The following is a 21,633-nucleotide window of genomic DNA, read 5'->3' as shown; positions in this document are numbered from 1 at the left end:
ACACTGATTGAAGTGGATTTAACAGGTGACATCAATAAGGGATCATAGCTTTCACCTGGATTCATCTGGTCAGTCTATGTCAGGGTTCTTCAATTCCGGTCCTGGAGGGCCGAAACACTTCTGTTTTTTATTTCTACCTGGTAGTTAATTGACCTGGTGTCCCAGGTCTGAATTATTCCCTGATTAGAAGGAGAGGATGAACAGAGGTGTTTCGGCCCTCCAGGACCGGAATTGAAGAACCCTGGTCTATGTCATGGAATGAACAGGTGTTCCTAATGTTTCGACCACTCAGTGTATAGCATCACTTTAACTTTTAAATGATGTTTTCTCTCATTCGAGTGCTGTACGGACCTTGAGTTCTCACATTCGGCCAACTCCACTCAGGCCATAAAGTTTCCTTCCAGCGCGGTCCTCTCTTCTCCGCTATTTCCGCTAAAATTGTCACATGACAGATAAAAATCATGGCATAAGGCATTCACTTCACAATCTTTCTGTGATCGTTGAAAAAAAGACTGTAGGCTACTCCATCCTCCGATTACGACAGGAGGTAAAAATGTTAACATGCCTCCAATTCGTCAAGAATGTTTGATATTTGAGGAATGTATATGTAGCAGACGCAGTAACGTGCAGGAAAACAGGAGTTATAACTATTTGGGGACGACTCCCAACTCAATCACGGGATATCCTGCTAACTGGAGCGAATAGTTGATCTAGGCCTACGAAAGAGGAGAAAAGTACATTTTCAAGGGAAATGTAATGCTCAAAACAATGTCTGAACCAGATAAAAAGGAAATAACTCCAGAAGAGGCGCCTGAAAATGGAACGCGGATAACAAACATTGGAAATACATCTAAAACTGTTAATGGAAAGACAAAGGATGTAAGTGATACTTTGTAGCCTATTGCTGACATATCACTTATTGGTGCTCCGTTACATTTCCAAGTCGATACATTATATAGTATTTTCTTTCTGTCTCTGTCACTGTCTCATCACATGACCTCCTACTTAAGTTGTTTGCGTTCGTGCAGAGTACCGTATGTGCATAGTTTTATAAAGTTGTTCTAGGTTACTGTAGGCTATGTGTATTGTTCGAAATCATGATAATAATGCATAAAATAGTCATGCATCAAAAGTGCATCAACTATAGGCTCGCTTACTGGCATGGCAATAATCCGTTTTGTCACAGCCAATACATCACGCTTGTTTTTCCATTAACGTGTAAAGTATACATGTAATCAACATGTTTGTATTTGCCTGTATTGCGCAGAGCCTTTGCCCCTTGAAATTAGAATTTTGGTTCATTACACACTACTTAATTATCTTCTGTGATTTAATGTGTTGCCTTGACACTTATCAGACTATGTACATTATACATAGTCAATGTCCCTATTTGCTCTATTGCTTTGACATCAACACGGATCCCACCCATATGGATTCATATGATCATAAGCTGTACCCATTACATGACTTGACCTGTTGGGATCACACACTTCATTTTTCATCCAGCGCCTGTATTTTTCATGCATTTTACAGTAGGAGTGCTGATTTGGGATCACAGTTTTGGCTTTTACATGGACAAGTGGGAGCTGATCCTAGATCAGCATTCCTACCTTGACACTTAATACAAAACAGTAGGGTCTATATGTATAATCTAGATATGGCTATGATATTGCATATATATTAAAGCTTTATTTGTGTAGAATATTCACCAGCTGCTTTTCTTGTCTGTGGGGGTGCTCCAGGATTTTGACCTTGCAGCAGTGTACCTGTCAGACGCCCAGTATAACAGGAACATATTTTTTGACACAACACCTCAAGCTATAAGGTAGGTAGAGATGGTTATGTTTAATGATGTTAGGTTATAGTTGTTGCCAGAGCATTCAACTTGTTGAATACATCCAAATAGACAGAGCATGTATTAGAATAAATAAAAATAGATAGAATCTTGTCACTTGTAGCTTAAGGATAGCAGTAGAGGTAGTCCTGCAATCATAGGCCGTGTTTGTAGTTGTGTGTGTAACAGTATAAAAAATAAATTTTAAAAAAGACAGTCATCAGAAAGAGAGAGAGAGCGGGATATCTATGGTTGAAGATATTGGATAATTCAACTGACATATGGATTCTGGTTGTTGTTTTTTCTTCCACAGATTGTACTTGCTCTATAACCACTGGGGGTTGCAGATCTTGGTGTATGCCTTCATCATAGTGGACCTGGCTTTGGCCATCTTTGAAGACCCAGCAGTTGTTCCTCTGCCAATATGGGTAGATATCCACAATGATATTCCTCTCAGCTTGGTGCAATTCTCAGTCTTTTTAAACGCCAATGTTTTGGCCCAGAGATAATGAAGCATTCCATGCAGTATGCTGGAGTGTTTGTCTCTTGAAACCTTTACTAATAACCCATTTTCTTTAGGCTTGTTTTATTGCTCTTTTCATGTTTTAAATCTATCCACAGTTGTCCAACAGTTGTATTATGTGTAGCACTGTGTGTGACCTCTGTTTTTTGATGAGAGTACCAGGGTCGTGTTCAGTAGGCCTAGGGCACGTTGCAGAAATGTTCTGAAACAGAAATATTCTTATTGGACAAGTTCATGTAGCCCCTCTGTTTCAAAGCATTTTTTCCTGTTTGCGCCAAATGAACACCACCCCAGTCAAACTTGGTTTAATTGCTAACAATTGGTTGTGCATATGTACAGTGGGGGAAAAAATGTATTTAGTCAGCCACCAATTGTGCAGGTTCTCCCACTTAAAAAGATGAGAGAGGCCTGTAATTTTCATCATAGGTACACGTCAACTATGACAGACAAAATGGTGGTCCTCTGTAGCTCAGCTGGTAGAGCACGGCGCTTGTAACGCCAAGGTAGTGGGTTCGATCCCCGGGACCACCCATACACAAAAATGTATGCATGCATGACTGTAAGTCGCTTTGGATAAAAGCGTCTGCTAAATGGCTTATTATTTTTATTATTATTATTATTATTATTAAAATGAGAAAAAAAAATCCAGAAAATCACATTGTAGGATTCTTAATGAATTTATTTGCAAATTATGGTGGAAAATAAGTATTTGGTCAATAACTAAAGTTTCTCAATACTTTGTTATATACCCTTTGTTGGCAATGACACAGGTCAAACGTTTTCTGTAAGTCTTCACAAGGTTTTCACACACTGTTGCTGGTATTTTGGCCCATTCCTCCATGCAGATCTCCTCTAGAGCAGTGATGTTTTGGGGCTGTCGCTGGGCAACATGGACTTTCAACTCCCTCCAAAGATTTTCTATGGGGTTGAGATCTGGAGACTGGCTAGGCCACTCCAGGACATTGAAATGCTTCTTACGAAGCCACTCCTTCGTTGCCCGGGCGGTGTGTTTGGGATCATTGTCATGCTGAAAGACTCAGCCACGTTTAATCTTCAATGCCCTTGCTGATGGAAGGAGGTTTTCACTCAAAATCTCACGATACATGGCCCCATTCATTCTTTCCTTTACGCGGATCAGTCGTCCTGGTCCCTTTGCAGAAAAACAGCCCCAAAGCATGATGTTTCCACCCCCATGCTTCACAGTAGGTATGGTGTTCTTTGGATGCAACTCAGCATTCTTTGTCCTCCAAACACGACGAGTTGAGTTTTTACCAAAAAGTTCTATTTTGGTTTCATCTGACCATATGACATTCTCCCAATCCTCTTCTGGATCATCCAAATGCACTCTAGCAAACTTCAGACGGGCCTGGACATGTACTGGCTTAAGCAGGGGGACACGTCTGGCACTGCAGGATTTGAGTCCCTGGCGGCGTAGTGTGTTACTGATGGTAGGCTTTGTTACTTTGGTCCCAGCTCTCTGCAGGTCATTCCAGAACCCCCCGTGTGGTTCTGGGATTTTTGCTCACCGTTCTTGTGATCATTTTGACCCCACGGGGTGAGATCTTGCGTGGAGCCCCAGATCGAGGGAGATTATCAGTGGTCTTGTATGTCTTCCATTTTCTAATAATTGCTCCCACAGTTGATTTCTTCAAACCAAGCTGCTTACCTATTGCAGATTCAGTCTTCCCAGCCTGGTGCAGGTCTACAATTTTGTTTCTGGTGTCCTTTGACAGCTCTTTGGTCTTGGCCAAAGTGGAGTTTGGAGTGTGACTGTTTGAGGTTGTGGACAGGTGTCTTTTATACTGATAACAAGTTCAAACAGGTGCCATTAATACAGGTAACGAGTGGAGGACAGAGGAGCCTCTTAAAGAAGTTACAGGTCTGTGAGAGCCAGAAATCTTGCTTATTTGTAGGTGACCAAATACTTATTTTCCACCATAATTTGCAAATATATTCATTAAAAATCCTACAATGTGATTTCCTGGATTTATTTTTCTCAATTTGTCTGTCATAGTTGACGTGTACCTATGATGAAAATTACAGGCCTCTCTCATCTTTTTAAGTGGGAGAACTTGCACAATTGGTAGCTGACTAAATACTTTTTTCCCCCACTGTAATCTTTTCCTGAATTGATAGTAGCCACACGTTTTTTTCTCCCTCAGGTGACCTCAGTGATCGAGCTTGTCTGTCTGGCAGCCTTCACTGCTCGGCTCGTGCACTACGCCAAAGTCATCCCCCGGGAAAGGTTTTGGAAAGACCCCAAGAACATCTGCATCTTTGTTATCATTTTGGTAGGAGCAACTCAACTACTGCAATACAATTATTTTTAGGTGCAGGAATAATGCACAGGGGAACAGCGGACCTCTAATTTCTTATCTTTATTATTTTTCAGCCCTGGTATACTCAAGTTTAAGGCGTGCATATTACCCTCATGTTCTTTAGTGCAATACAATATAGGACAATACAACTTTATTTCTCCAACTACTACATCGGAAATTCCTTGTCTGCTCTGCTCCTACCTCTCCTCACAAGACATGAACACTAGGGTCATTGGGATCCAGTGCTTTTGATTCAGTATGCATCTCTATCAAGGTACACATACCTAAATAATACATTTTAATTTATTAGAATGATTTTATCCAGCGACAGCTTATACATATTCTGTATATATGAACAATGCTGGAATCAAACCCACAACCAAGGTATTACTAACATGTATTAGTCTGGGTCGTTGAAAGAAATCGCATACTACTTTGGCCAAGAAGGAATTGGGAAACTCACCCAGTGACTCGGTGTAGCAGCATTTGAAGTAACTGTATTACAAGTTGAGAATGTGCTGAGAAGTGCTTTGCACATTGTTGTGAATAAACCTTTAGCCCAAAGTTTCCCTGTGTCAGTGATTCTCAACTCCTAGTTACTTCCTAGTGTTAACGCTATAACTCGGTTTGATTCTGAATAAACAAATGACTCATTTTGAGTGCACTGTTGTACACCGCTAACTCCTGTATTGACCATATATGCAAACATGTATTGATAGCAGTAGATATAGATAGTATATGGCAGCTATAGATGGTGAAACATATTTCAATGTAAATTGTATGACTGGGGTGGTGTTGACTTTTGATTGAGCAGTGTGTGGAAAAGTGGAGCCCAATGTTGGAATTGGTCTAGCTTCAAGCCGTCATGCTACTAGACCAATTCCAACTTCCAACACTGGGCTCCACTTGAGTTAGTTTCTGTGTGAGAATTGCTATGAAATAATAATAAAAATGCTGAATTGCAAATCAACCACTAGCCATTACTCTCACCCACTTCAGGATTGGATAGATGGAAACAATATGACTACAATACAATAACTACACTAAATCTATACAATCTACTTTGATCTCCAGGAGTCGTTAGAGGTCAATTTTGGAATTTAGCATACAACTTTGAGTAACTACTCCCATTACAAAGAAACAAACAGGGTACTAATTGAAGTTTTTCCCTTTCTCAGCTCTCACTTGTTGACATGATCATTTATGGGGCGTTGAAAGCCACAGGTTTCTACGCTGTCCGCTGGTCGCGGGTACTGAGGCCCCTCCTACTGGTCAACATCACTGAGGGACGACAGGTAAAAACTCTCTCTCCTTTTTTCTCCGTCTCAGTTAATGTATTGTCTGTCTGTCACACACACAAACATCATCTTCCCCCTGATTCAGGGGGGTTGGGTTAAATGCGGAAGACACATTTCGGTTGAATGCATTCAATTGTGCAACTGACTAGGTATCCCCCTTCCCTTTTATCACTCACTCACATTCGCTCTTTCTTCCTCTAGCTCCGGAGAGCATTCCGAAGCATCCGAAACGCACTGCCTCAGATCCTCTATGTCTTCCTGCTCTTCATGTTCAGCGTGCTCATGTTCTCACTCATGGCCCTCAAACTCTTTGGGAAAAGGTAAGTCAGGATCAGGAATGTCCTGTAGTCATATGGGCATATGTTTGCCAGCATTGTAAGCTCTAGAACAGGGGTGATCATCTTGTCTTCAGAGGACTGGTCTGAGTGCAGGCCTTTGTTCCAGCCAAGCAGTAACACATCTGATTCAACTAATCAACTCATATATATCAATACTTTTTATTAGTTGAATCAGGTGTGTTCATGCTGGGTTGGAACAAAAGCCTGCACCCATGCCGGTCTGATATATAGTTGGCAAGCAAATAATTATTACCAAATGCGTAGCACTTCATAAAGTTGCACTGAAAACTACTGTAGTTTCCTCTATAAGAGCAGGTCTAGGATCAGCTATTCTATCCCAATTCCCAAACCTAATCTTAACCATCAGAAAGAAAAGCAGTGCTCTGAGGGGCTATGTCATCCTACACCAGCCTTGTGTGGTTAGTAGAGCACATCCATCCATACTTCCTGTTTGCAAAGAGGGAGGGGACTAGGATCAAGTTGCCCTTAGACACTCATCCAGGGTCATTTCTGCAGTTGACTGGCTAATGGTGAAGGTTCATGTTTTTGAGGGGGGGCATTGTTGTTGGACGTAATGCAAACCAGATTTGTGCTGCTTCTTCCTCCCTAGGGACCTTAAAACAACAGAGGGACGCCCCTATTTCACCAACTATCTGGAGATTGTCTTTGATCTCTATGTCCTAGTCACTACTGCCAACAGCCCAGATGTCATGTGAGTACCCTGGATATATCCACTATCCAACCATATTCCTTCTGATTTTTATTATGAATTTATTGTGATAATTTTATATTTATGCTTTTTGTTATGAAATCTAGTAAGATGTGAATGCTTCTTTAAAGCTAGAATCCTTAATTGAAAAAATAACAAAGCTGTCACCACACCTCTGGTAAAAAGCCTAGGAATGGGCATGAAGAAATGTAACCACTGTCAAATTCCTAGACAGAGCTATGGATGCAAGGGCTGACCATACACTATATCACAATTATAGTTTTAACCATGTTTTGAAGCTAGACAGTATTTGTTTACATTGTTTACAAACATTGGAGTAGAAACAATCTTATATTTTGGGTTCTGATGGAGTATGACAGTTGGACTAAGCTCATGAGGCATTTATAAGTTATATCTTTAAGAATCAATGGGTATATATAATTCATTTATAAGTCCAACAATGGATGTAGCATTTAAGGATTATAGCTTTAACTGTATGACTTTTAATTTGTAGTGCAACTTTAAGTGCAACGTCCCCTTTCTATATACACTCAGTGGCCAGTTTATTAGGTACACCCATCTAGTAGCGGGTCGGATCCCTCTTTGCCTCCAGAACAGCCTGAATTCCTCGGGGCATGGAAACGTTGCTCAAGGGTCCTAACGCGTGCCAGGAAAACATTCCCTACGCCATTACCCCACCACCACCAGCCTGTACCGTTGAAACCAAGCAGGATTGAGCCATGGACCCATGCTGCCTACTCCAAATCCTGACTCAGCATAACGCAACAGGAACCAGGATTCGTCGGACCAGGCAATGTTTTTCCACTCCTCAATTGTCCATTGTTGGCGATCGCGTGCCCAATGGAGCCGCTTCTTTTTGTTTTTAGTTGATAGGAAAGGAACCCGGTGTGGTCGTCTGCTGCAATAGCCCATCATTCTCAGTAAACCCTAGACACTGTCGTGCGTGAAAAGCCCAGGAGGACGGACGTTTCTGAGGTACTGGAACCGTCGCGACTGGGACTGACGATCATACCACGTTCAAAGTCGCTTAGGTCACTTGTTTTGCCCATTCTAATGTTCAGTCGAACAGTAACTGAATGCCTCTATGCCTGTCTGCCTGCTTTATATAGCAAGCCACAGCCACGTGACTCCCTGTCTGTAGGAGCAAACCATTTTCTTGAACGGGTGGTGTACCTAATAAACCAACAACTATTTTGCTGGGAGTAGATTATGCTTGCATTGATGGTGACACGTGGTGGTTTTTGCCTACTGAAGTTGAATAAACTGGTTGTTAGTCGCTCTGGATAAGAGTGTCTGCTAAATGACTAAACTGTAAAATATCTCATGAGTAATTTAATTGTTTAATCTTTAATATACAGACACTTACGTGGACAAATCTTGATGTATTTTTGTCTTTATTTCCCCACGTAGGATGCCAGCGTACAACTTCAGCGTTTTCTTTGCCGTGTTCTTCATCATCTATATCCTCATCAACACGTACATCTTCATGTCGGTGTTCTTGGCGGTCGTGTACAACAACTACAAAAAGTACCTGAAGGTAAAGTGGGCGGACAAGACAATGATATAAGCAATTTCTTCGCAGATTTGCTCCTTTTGTTGGTTCTGATATGGTTTGTTCCATTCTGTGTAGCGCGTGTCTGAATGAGCTAGTAGAACATCGCATAACTTTTGTAGGTTGTTGCTTAAAGGTAGCTATTTTGAGTGCTTCTGTTATGGGTTTATTATGCAATTCAATATTGGTGACTTTAAAATGTATGTAGCCTTGGCTTGTGCGAGACGGAATGGCTCATAGAAGCAGGAGCCTATCTCCTGTGTCTGTAGCTTAAGGCAGCTTGGTGTACAAGTACACCCCCCAAGAAAGGACGCTGGTCTATCGCAGGGCCTTACACTCAAATCTCCGTAATGCTAAGTGCCAAGCAGAGACCCATCAGGTCCCATTTTTACAGTCTTTGGTATGACTCCGCCGGGCATCGAATTCCTAACCTTCCAATCTCAGGGCGGACACTCTAACCACAAGGCCACTGAGTTGGTGAGAAAAGTGAGTGGCTGATAATTGTGTGGTGTCAAAAAGGACTCATTATGATATCTACAGTGGGGAGAACAAGTATTTGATACAATGCCGATTTTGCAGGTTTTCCTACTTACAAAGCATGTAGAGGTCTGTAATTTTTATCACAGGTACACTTCAACTGTGAGAGACGGAATTTTAAACAAAAATCCAGAAAATCACATTGTATGATTTTTAAGTAATTAATTTGCATTTTATTGCATGACATAAGTATTTGATCACCTACCAACCAGTAAGAATTCCTGCACTCACAGACCTGTTAGTTTTTCTTTAAGAAGCCCTCCTGTTCTCCACTCGTTACCTATATTAACTGCACCTGTCCACACATTCAATCAAACAGACTCCAACCTCTCTACAATGGCCAAGACCAGAGAGCTGTGTAAGGACATCAGGGATAAAATTGTAGACCTGCACAAGGCTGGGATGGGCTACAGGACAATAGGCAAGCAGCTTGGTGAGAAGGCAACAACTGTTGGCGCAATTATTAGAAAATGTAAGAAGTTCAAGATAACGGTCAATCACCCTCGGTCTGGGGCTCCATGCAAGATATCACCTCATGGGGCATCAATGATCATGAGGAAGGTGAGGGATCAGCCCAGAACTACACGGCAGGACGTGGTCAATGACCTGAAGAGAGCTGGGACCACAGTCTCAAAGAAAACCATTAGCAACACACTATGCCGTCATGGATTAAAATCCTGCAGCGCACGCAAGGTCCCCCTGCTCAAGCCAGCGCATGTCCAGGCCCGTCTGAAGTTTGCCAATGACCATCTGGATGATCCAGAGGAGGAATGGGAGAAGGTCATGTGGTCTGATGAGACAAAAATAGAGCTTTTTGGTCTAAACTCCACTCGCCATGTTTGGAGGAAGAAGAAGGATGAGTACAACCCCAAGAACACCATCCCAACCGTGAAGCATGGAGGTGGAAACATCATTCTTTGGGGATGCTTTTCTGCAAAGGGGACAGGACGACTGCACCGTATTGAGGGGAGGATGGATGGGGCCATGTAATGCGAGATCTTGGCCAACAACCTCCTTCCCTCAGTAAGAGCATTGAAGATGGGTCGTCGCTGGGTCTTCCAGCATGACAACGACCCAAATCACACAGCCAGGGCAAATAAGGAGGGGCTCCGTAAGAAGCATCTCAAGGTCCTGGAGTGGCCTAGGCAGTCTCCAGACCTGAACCCAATAGAAAATCTTTGGAGGGAGCTGAAAGTCCGTATTGCCCCAAAACCTGAAGGTCTGTATGGAGGAGTGGGCCAAAATCCCTGCTGCAGTGTGTGCAAACCTGGTCAAGATCTACAGGAAACATATGATCTCTGTAATTGCAAACAAAGGTTTCTGTACCAAATATTAAGTTCTGCTTTTCTGATGTATCAAATACTTATGTCATGCAAATTAATTACTTAAAAATCATACAATGTGATTTTCTGGATTTTTGTTTTAGATTCCGTTTCTCACAGTTGAAGTGTACCTATGATAAAAAATTACAGACCTCTACATGCTTTGTAAGTAGGAAAACCTGCATAATCGGCAGTGTATCAAATACTTGTTCTCCCCACTGTATAACCAACTCATCACTTTCCCTAGGTGGGTGTTAGTAGTCTAAAATCTCCTTTGCTTCATCTTCACTGATCTGAGGTTATAGGTCAAGTGAAGTCACTTCACCCATGTGCATTGGGGTGAAGTTTCCTCTAGGTACAGGTCTAGGATCAGATTCCCCTCACCCTAACCTCAACCATTTGTGGGGAAAATGCTACACTGACCCAAGATCAGCGTCTAGGGGCAACTTCATCCTACTCCTATCCTATGTACCCAATCAGGAAGAAGTACGGCTGCTCGTCAGGGCCAAGAGGCACAAGATGGTGCGTGCCTTTGGCGTGCTGCAGGAGAGGAAGGGAGAGGAGGAGCCTGTGGTAAGCCAGGCCTGTTGGAACCAGCTTGTGCGGTTGGTCCAGCCGGACATCAGCAACGCCCACAGGGAGCTGCTGTGGAGTGTCTCCGACGACAACAATAAAGGCTGCATAGGTGAGTGGGTGGAGTCTACGTCACACAGAGACCCACACGAAGATGTTACATGCTGACTAAATTGCGGATTGCAGATGACTGCCAGATCTCACAACACCTGGATAGGTGTTTAATATGTCAGCTAACATCCACATCATATGATATAGCCATCTGAAGCCCGAATTCCCAGTCACTGACATAGTACAGTGGAACGCGACCATAGTGTAACCCAAGCAGCACCTTCTTTGAGCTGAAGCCTTAATTGATTCATTTCATCCATCCATTCACCTGTGCAGGAAAAGTGGCATTTGTTCAGCTGGCGGACCTCCTGAACATCCAGGTGATCATGATGAAGTCACGGCCTCACCCCCTCCAGACATGGCTACCCTCTCTCTATCTCTCCTCCCCCAGTCGTCTAGTCTGCCGCATGGTCCAGCACAGGTGAGTGCAGCCAATGAGTGTAGATGTTACTCAGCAGACGTACAGGGAAGAGGTTTGGGGGAGCGTGTGAAAGTATCTGAAAGTGTGTATATATATGAAAGTAATTCAGTGTTTCTCAACCAATTCCTTGGTAAACCTCATAATGACATCTTTTTTAACTAGTTCTTGTTTGTAGTGATAACTCCAATCACTTTTGCCCGCTATTTACTAGATTCCTTTCAGCGTCAGAGCCGTGGTATAGTGGTAACATATACAACTCCCTACTGGAGACCAGGGTTCAATCCCTCCCTCTACCCTTCTCACTGTTTCTCCCACTTGCGTGTTTAAACACCTAAAAATTACTTTACAAAATCTAAACTTCATTTTCGTTGATGCATACATCATTTTGCTAGACTCCTTTCTTTGCATAAGATAACTTTAAGAACCATTTGGTACATTTTGACTTTAGTATTTGACTGGTCATTGGTATTTCCAGTATTTGTGTTTTTTCCTGTGGGAACAATAAAGTTTATTTTCCATGTGAGCCTTGAAACTTTACAAGAGTTGTAGAATGTGTGTTAATTTTATGACGTTTGTAAAAGATGACTTATAAACGTTCACAAGTCACTACATTATATAATGCTATACCTCTAAAATATAGTCCAGATAGCTAGAACATGGTTGACATGAACATTGTTGACTTGAACATGGTTAACTTAAGACTAGAGTGTGGGGCAGCTGTAGTGTGTCTGTGTGCGCTTATATACGTGTAGGTCTCATGTATATCTTTGCGTGTTTCTTTCCGTGTGTGTAATATCCAGGGCGTTTGTGTACACCTACGACCTGATCATCCTGGTTAACGCAGTGTTCATCGGCCTGGACGAGGACGACCCGCTGATAGCCAACGTAGAGTGGGCTTTCCTGGTCCTCTATCTCCTAGAGATCCTCCTCAAACTGTACAGCTTTGAACCCCGCGCCTTCTTCTCCAGACACCAGTTCTGGAACTGGTGAGAAGCCCAAGCATTTTTGTCCGGTTACGCGGGCAGCGATTTAAGCCTAGTCCTGGACTAAAAAGCATGCTTACTGAAGAATCTCCATTGAGCTTTCTTTTTAGTCCAGGACTAAGCTCAATCTGAATCTGGGAAACCAACCCCTTATGTAGCCAGTAGTAGTATACAGTGGCTTGCAAAAGTATTCACCCCACTTGGCATTTTTCCTATTTTGTTGCCTTACAACCTGGAATTAAAGTTTGGGGGGGGTTGTATCATTTGATTTACACAACATTCCTACCACTTTGAAGATGCAAATATTTATTTGGGAGTGAAACAAACAAGAAATAAGACTAAAAAACAGACAACTCGAGCATGCATAACTATTCACCCCCCGCCCCGGATGGGTTCCGCTGGTGTACAGCGATCTTTAAGTCATACCACAGATTCTCTATTGGATTGAGGTCTGGCCTTTGACTAGGCCATTCCAAAACATTTAAATGTTTCCCCTTAAACCACTCGAGTGTTGCTTTAGCAGTATGCTTAGGGTCATTGTCCTGCTGGAAGGTGAAACTCCATCCCAGTCTCAAATCTCTGGAAGACTGAAACGGGTTTCCCTCAAGAATTTCCCTGTATTTAGCGCCATCCATCATTCCTTCAATTCTGACCAGTTTCCCAGTCCCTGCCGATGGAAAAACATCCCCACAGCATGATGCTGCCACCACCATGCTTCACTGTGGGGATGGTGTTCTCGGGGTGATGAGAGGTGCTGGGTTTGCGCCAGACACAGCGTTTTCCTTGATGGCCAAAAATCTCAATTTTAGTCTCATCTGACCAGAGTACATTCTTCTATATGTTTGGGGAGTCTCCCACATGCCTTTTGGCGAACACCAAACGTGTTTGCTTATTTTTGTCTTTAAGCAATGGCTTTTTTCTGGCCACTCTTCCATAAAGCCCAGCTCTGTGGAGTGTACGCCTTAAAGTGGTCCTATGGAGAGATACTCCAATCTCCACTGTGGAGCTTTGCAGCTCCTTCAGGGTTATCTTTGATCTCTTTGTTGCCTCTCTGATTAATGCCCTCCTTGCCTGGTACATTAGTTTTTTTGGTGGGCGGCCCTCTCTTGGCAGGTTTGTTGTGGTGCCATATTCTTTCCATTTTTTAATAATGGATTTAATGGTGCTCCGTGGGATGTTCAAAGTTTGGGATATTTCTTTATAACCCAACCCTGATCTGTACTTCTCCACAACTTTGTCCCTGACCTGTTTGGAGAGCTCATTGTTCTTCATGGTGCCGCTTGCTTGGTGGTGCCCCTTGCTTAGTGGTCTTGCAGACTCTGGGGCCTTTCAGAACAGGTGTGTGTGTGTGTATATATATATATATATATATATATATATATATATATATATATATATATATATATATTATATTACATACTGAGATCATGTGACAGATCATGTGACACTTAGATTGCACACAGGTGGACTTTATTTAACTAATTATGTGACTTCTGAAGGTAATTGGTTGCACCATATCTTATTTAGGGGCTTCATAGCAAAGGGGGTGAATACATATGCACGTACCACTTCTCCGTTATTTATTTTTTTGAAACAAGTTATTTTTTTAATTTTACTTCACTAATTTGGACTATTTTGTGTATGTCCATTACATGAAATCCAAATAAAAATCCATTTAAATTACAGGTTGTAATGCAACAAAATAGGAAAGACGACAAGGGGGATGAATACTTTTGCAAGGCACTGTACATAGTATAATTTGTTGTTTTCCCTTCAAATACTTTGAGCATTTGATTGAGCCTGCCTGGAGTGCCATGCAGGGGATGGGCAGGGTCTGCACTTTTGTGACTATTCCATTGGTTCCATTGTGTCAGGCAAGCTCAATCAAGCACAGCTAAAGCACAGAAAACCAATACTATTTGAACCCAGGTCTGGTCAATATTAGAAGCAATGTTTTATGTTCCCCTTATGCCATGTAGATGCACCATCCCTAATTCTGTGACCAAGGCTTGCTTACTTAAGAGTGGTACTAGCGGATTAAGTATATGATGATTGAATTGCAATGAAAGGAGACCGCTTCTGCTTGGTTTAATTACTTGTGTAGTAATATCTTCCTTACCACTATCCACACAGGTTTGACACCATCATCGTCATCACTGCCTTAATAGCTATGATCATCAATTCAGCACTGAAATTATGTAAGTAAAACCTAAATCTGTGTCAGGGAAGGGAAAAGGGATACCTAGTCAGGTCTTCCGCATTTAACCCAAACCTTCTGAATCAGAGAGGTGTGGGGGGCTGCCTTAAGTGACGTCCATGGCATCGGCGCCCATATTTCTAAGTTTGAACATCTAAAACCAAAATGGGCCATGTTCCTGGACACAGACCAAACCTAGTCCTTGATTAGAATTACATTATATTCTCCATTGAGCATGGTTTTTAAGTCCAGGATTAGGCATAATCTGTGTCCGGGAAACTGGCCCAATATGTCTTTAAATCTAGCACATTGTGTTATCATGGATGACTTCCGCTCTTTACTCACAAACAGTAAAGGTTATTTTTCTTTGTTAAGGGCTCTGCAGCAGTGTGCCTGCATTGCAACCATCAACGTTTTAGGCCTACATTTCCGATTGTAGACCACCATGCCATTGAGACAGTATAAAAAATGACAGTTAAGTTATTAAGGCAAATACAATATACAACTTAATTGTCCATTTTGTCTGGGGTTTACTGTTCCCCATGAGCCCCCTTCTGGTGGTGATGGCGGCTCATTGTTAATGTTGGCTGCTGTTGACCATTGAGCTAACATTGGGGTTTTACATTATTTCAACGATGTGCTGGCTCTGGGGAGCAGGAGTGGAAGGTCACCCATAGTAAGCCTCTCATTGGTTTGTTGGAGTCATCCTATTGTTTCTGTTGCCCATATCTTTGTCTTTTTCATGTATTATTTTAAACCTATTGAAGATTGTCTGTTGAATGAGGAGTCGTCATCATGTTTCATTTGAAAATGAGCAAAAGTACAATGAAAGACAAAAATAAGATGGTACTTTATTAATGTTTTTTTTTATAGATGACTCTTGATAGATACTCAAATTAAATTATTGAAAAATCAGTATAGTATATAATTTTACATTTGAGTAATTTAGCAGACGCTCTTATCCAGAGCGACATACAGTTAGTGAGTGCATACATTTTCATACTGGCCCCCCGTGGGAATCGAACCCACAACCCTGCCGTTGCAAATGCCATGCTCTACCAACTGAGCTACACGGGACTACACATAATGACCTACATTGGTAGTGGGTGGCATACTTTGGCGATAGATGAGGTTTTTCCTACTTTTAGGAGCTTGTTGAAAAGCGCTATAAATCAAACATCTGCTTCCTATGTTGACTTGGGATAATGTTTATTTTCCTTGTCCTTTTTTCATTATGCTGTCTGGTACACTCTACTACAGCCTGTTTTGGAACATCGGTAACTTGCAGCATAGAACACATGCATGTAAAATGATTTTGCCCTCCGAGTCTGCCTTGCGTTCATGTTGTGATGTTCATGTGTTTTGTCCCAGCTGGAGGCTACACCAGCCGTCAGATCCTGGACATTGTGTTCATCCTGCGCATCCTGAGGCTCATACGAGTGGTGGACAGCATCAAAAGGTTAGGAGGTCAAGGACTTCCATTTCCTGTATGAACTGGGTCTGGTGTGTGTGTGCGCTCATGTACGCATGCATGTAAGAGAGTTTCAAAATAAAGATGTGAAACATTATCAAACCGTTTCCCTTAACTGCCAGAGCTAGTATCTGCAGTAGCTACTGTGACAAAATGAATTTGCAGAAAGACCTATACAAGTCAGATATGGTTGATTTGATATTCTCATTCATAGACTTGGAACTCATATTCTTCCTGATCTTTCTCCCTCAGGTTTCGTGCCATCATCAACACCCTCATCAAGATTGGACCGACGATACTCACATTCGGACAGCTCATCGTCGTAAGTTGTTTGTGTGTAGTTAAGTAAAATTTACACCAAGAAGGGAATGTGTTTATTAAGGATATTTATGGACCAAAGTGTGACCCTATTCCTGCATATTGAGCTTAAAGTGCCAATCAGCAGTTGAAACAATACCAAAGTGTACTCGCCACTGTTTCACTAAAAAGCTGAGGGATAGGGCTGGAGAAATGTAACCACTCTCAAATTCATAGACCAAGCTATGGATGCAAGGACTGACCATCCATGATATTGTAATTATAGTTTTAATCATGTTTTGAGGCTATACAGTGTTTGTTTACATGTACTTTGTTTACAAACATTGGAGTAAAACAAGCTTATATTTTGGGTTCTAATGGGGTACGACCGTTGAACTAAGCTCATGAGTTTGACGCTTGTAAGGGAATCGGATGATTTCAAATGTCAAGATGAATCAAATTCCCAATCTATCAGCTGTGTATATCCAGCTATAATATGCCTCAACCCCAAATGAATGGAAAAGATAAGCGCCACACAATTGTAGTTCTTATCTCTTTCCTTCATTTTGGATTATGCCATACAGCTGGATCTACAAAACAGATGGTCTTGGTCATTGACTCATATTTAAATTACACTGAAAACATCAGACAATTGATTTTGTAGTGAAATGTCCCTTCAATATTTAATCCTGTGTTGCAACTGATGATTGATTGACTACATAGTTGTCCCATATACAGTACATTCGGAAAGTATTCAGACCCCTTGACCTTTCCAAATTTTGTTACGTTACAGCCTTATTGTAAAATGGATTAAATAGTTTTTTCCTTCATCAATCTACACACAATACCCCATAATGATAAAGCAAAAACAGGTTTTTAGAAATTGTTGCAAATTTATTACGAATAAAAAACGGAAATATCACATTTACATAAGTATTCAGACCCTTTACTCAGTACTGTGTAGAAGCACCTTTAGCAGCGATTACAGCCTCAAATCTTCTTGGGTATGACGCTAAGTGTGGCACACCTGAATTTGGGGAGTTTCTCCCATTCTTTTCTGCAGATCCCCTCCAGCTATGTCAGGTTGGATGGGGAGTGTCGCTGCACAGCTATTTTCAGGTCACTCCAGAGATGTTCAATTTGGTTCAAGTCCCATCTCTGGCTGGGCCACTCAAGGACATTCAGAGACTTGTCCCGAAGCCACTCCTGCGTTGTCTTGGCTGTGTGCTTAGGGTCGTTGTCCTGTTGGAAGGTGAACCTTCGCCCCAGTCTGAGATCCTGAGCGCTCTGGAGCAGGTTTTCATCAAGGATCTCTCTGTACTTTGCTCCGGTAATATTTCCCTCAATCATGACTAGTCTCCCAGTCCCTGCCGCTGAAAAACATCCCACAGCATGATGCTGCCACCACCATGCTTCACCGTAGGGATGGTGCCAGTTTTCCTCCAGACGTGACACTTGGCATTCAGGCCAAAGAGTTCAATCTTGGTTTCATCAGACCAGAGAATCTTGTTTCTCATGGTCAGAGTCCTTTAGGTGCCTTTTGGCAAACTCCAAGCGGGCTGTCATGTGCCTTTTACTGAGGAGTGGCTTACGTCTGGCCACGCTACCATAAATAACTGATTGGTGGAGTGCTGCAGAGATGGTAGTCCTTCTGGAAAGTTCTCCCATCTCCACAGAGGAACTCTGGAGCTCTGTCAGTGACCATCGGGTTCATGTTCACCTCCCTGACCAAGGCCCTTTTCCCCCGATTGCTCAGTTTGGCCGGGCGGCCAGCTCTAGGAAGAGTCTTGGTGGTTCCAAACTTCTTCCATTTAAGAATGATGGATGCCACTGTGTTCTTGGGGACCTTCAATGCGGCAGAAATGTTTTGGTACCATTCCCCAGATCTGTGCCTCGACACAATCCTGTCTCGGCGCTCTACGGACAAATCCTTCGACCTCATGGCTTGGTTTTTGCTCTGACATGCACTGTCAACTGTGGGATCTTATATAGACAGGTGTGTGACTTACCAAATCATGTTGATCAATGGAAGCAGGATGCACCAGAGCTCAATTTCGAGTCTCATAGCAAAGGGTCTGAATACTTATGTAAATAAGGTATTTCTGTTTTTTATTGTTAATAAATTTACCAAAAATTCTAAACCTGTTTTTGCTTTGTCATTATGGGCTATTGTGAAGATTTTTTTGAAATTTGTAGCGTAACAAAATGTGGAAAAACGGACTGGGTTTGAATACTTTCTGAATGCACTGTATTTCTCAGGTGGTCTATTACATATTTGCCATGGTGGGAATGGAGCTGTTCAAAGGGAAAATCCGCTTTTTCGAGGCTAACTCCACTGATCCAGATAAGGCATTCTGTGGAAACCCCCTGCTCAAAAACTCAGCATTCGCCAAACACAACTACTGCAAGAACAACTTTAACAACGTGGTTTCCTCTTTTATCCTCCTACTGGAACTCACCGTGGTCAACCAGTGGGATGATATCCTTTTCAAAGCATGGGAAAATACATTGAGATATTAAGCTAAAACAATACTTTTTATGTGCTCTTGTGAAAATGTTGCTCCAAGATAGAAATCTTGAATCGGAATTGTAAGGTAAGCAGTGTTCACTGACTAAAACAGTCAAAAATAAATTACTTTACAGTAGGTTGGTAAGGAATACCTGGGATAGGATAAAGTAATCCTTCTACCCCCCCAAAAAAAAATTTGTAAAGTGGTTATCCCACTGGCTATAGGGTGAATGCACCAATTTGTGAGTCGCTCTGTTTGGATAAGAGCGTCTGCTAAATGACGTAAATGTGCCCTTGAGCAAGGCACTTAACCCTAATTGCTCCTGTAAGTCGCTCTGGATAAGAGCGTCTGCTAAATGACTAAAATGTAAATGTAAATGTGTGTAGAGGGTTAAACATACGTTGAAATTGCAATATAACTCTCTTTACTAAACAGTCTTCGTAGCTTATTTCAGGATCCAGACAACTGGGTAATTTCTCAGTGTTTCTCAAAGTTGCCAGGCTAACTTGACCATTCAGTGGAGAATTGTTACTATTTTATTATTTTCTTTAATGTTGGTCCCACTGCTGTCCAGCGGTTTCACCACAGTCACTCACATCTCAGCCAGGATGTTCTTCGTCCTCTTCCACATTGTAGTCGTCATCATCATTATCAAGTAAGAACAAGTCTCCTTTTTGAAATACTAAGAACCAAACAAACTTTTCTCAATGATACTCTATTGCTGAATAAAACATCGACCCCTACACCCCAGGCACTCCTGTAGATCTAAAAGGATTAGACAAGTTTAAGCAATATGGTAATAACTTAACTTTGCCTTTTGATTTGCTTGGTGGAATGTCCGCCATATTGCTTATACCCATCCAATAGTTTCAGATCTCCAGTGCCTAGGGGGCAGTGATAGGAATCAATTTGGAACCCAGCATAGTATGACTTTGTATTTGATAACTCACTCAATTCTCATAAAGAGCGAGTATCACATGCCTTTTTTCCTCAGTATTTTCATTGCTTTCGTCCTGGAAGCCTTCTTCGTGGAGTACACCGTGGACAGAAGTAACCTACAATCTTCTCTGGAAAAGAAAATTGAGGAACTGGAATTGGGCGTCAAACAGTACGTGCCTGATAGTTTTGCAATTGGAGAATAATTTGTTATGCCTTGGGTGGGCTTGATTTCGTATTGAGTCAGAGGGGTGAAAGTGTAGCATGCATAACTTCCTGTAGCCATGAGTCATGTTCCAAGCTAAACCACATACAGTATTCATGATGCATTGCCTTCAAATAAAGGGTTTGCTAATTGTTCATGTTAAAACAAAGGGTTTGCTAATTGCTTATTGGCCAGTAGATGTGGCAGACTGGGGGTGTGTTCAGTGAGGTGAAACGTTCAGAGCGTTGCAGATAGAAATGTGATGAATAGTTGATATGATTTCCTATTCAACATGACAATCATATCTACTCAATCTACGCAAAACATTTCGATCTGAACGTTCTGTAATGGTGTGTCCTCCTGAACAGCCATGTTTATCTTGTTTTATTGTGCTTTCTCTTTGTGCTAATCAGAGAGAAACTGGATGGAAACTTGGTGGATGCCATGGAAACGAACGACAATGATATGGGCACCTCTGAGTCGACCAAGGGAAAACCTGCACTCATGTTCAAGATCGCCTCTAAAAGTAAGCTTTGAGGAGAATTCATTGTAGCACTGTCTGAATCACCTGTATGGTGGTATGATACATTTTATACCTTGGAAATCTATGAATGTGTATGGAAATATATGCATATGGCAATTAATGCATTTTCAAATATTATGGCTGCTATAATATGCTATACAATGTTATGAATTCTGAATGCACAATCAATGCATCATAGAATCACATCGAATCATCATAGCTATACAGTATGTGATGAATTATGATTTACTACCTGGAAAAGGGTTATCAAAAACCTGGGTTGTTTTCAATAGGAAACAGCAAAAGATTTAGCAAAGGAAAATGTAAATCTGCGTTTTTGTTGGACAAGTTCAGGTAGTAGCCTACCTGAAAAGGGCCTTTTAACAATCTGTACTGACATCAGCTTTCTGCCTGCTTCCTCCCAGGATACAAAACTGTGGACGGTTTGTTACAGAGGATGTTTGAGGCGGACCTAGACCCAGAGGACTTTGCAGAAGACGAAGATTTCGTTCCCAATAACACATCGAATCTGAACTTCACAAATCCAACCTTTGATTCTGTATAGCCGTGGTCAGAAAGGGAATAAATACTCTAATTTAGCTTTCTGTTTTTATACTGAAATGCCTTATATTATCATGCCTAATGTATCATAAAAAATACTATATTTTATGAAATATTTCTAGAGGTTTATGTAAAACACAATTCACACTATAAACGGGTAACATTCCTCAATGTGATATTTAGCTCGCTATTTTTTCTCTTTCATATACTGCTTTTTGTAAATATCTTGACAACACAATTCACATTCATCAAAAATGAGATTTTATTCTTGTTTGATGATCTCTGTGTGAAGTTATACTCAAAGGAACAGCATTTGATAATCTATCATGAAGGGAAAACTGAAATGATATAAACTGGAATATCTACTGAGGTAATTTGCCGCAGCATAAAAGG

At 41.6% G+C, this 21,633-nt stretch overlaps 1 protein-coding gene across 1 annotated transcript; it reads left to right on the top strand.

The window, feature by feature from the left end:
* Positions 1-273: 273 nt before the first annotated feature.
* On the top strand, positions 274-21,278 carry LOC123481494 (two pore calcium channel protein 1-like). The gene is made up of 19 exons (XM_045205805.1): positions 274-879; positions 1,743-1,825; positions 2,148-2,262; positions 4,520-4,648; positions 5,854-5,970; positions 6,175-6,293; positions 6,922-7,023; positions 8,452-8,578; positions 10,933-11,137; positions 11,413-11,557; positions 12,358-12,543; positions 14,674-14,738; positions 16,109-16,196; positions 16,461-16,530; positions 18,765-18,984; positions 19,580-19,670; positions 20,010-20,123; positions 20,570-20,682; positions 21,105-21,278. The coding sequence occupies exons 1-19, from the start codon at positions 757-759 to the stop codon at positions 21,242-21,244; spliced, it is 2,352 nt and encodes a 783-aa protein (XP_045061740.1). The 5' UTR covers positions 274-756; the 3' UTR covers positions 21,245-21,278.
* Positions 21,279-21,633: the final 355 nt, after the last annotated feature.

The sequence above is a fragment of the Coregonus clupeaformis genome, chromosome 20, assembly GCF_020615455.1.
Source record: "Coregonus clupeaformis isolate EN_2021a chromosome 20, ASM2061545v1, whole genome shotgun sequence".
NCBI lineage: Eukaryota > Metazoa > Chordata > Actinopteri > Salmoniformes > Salmonidae > Coregonus > Coregonus clupeaformis.
Note: the sequence above shows the minus strand (reverse complement) of the source record. Positions and strands in the feature narration are given on the sequence as shown.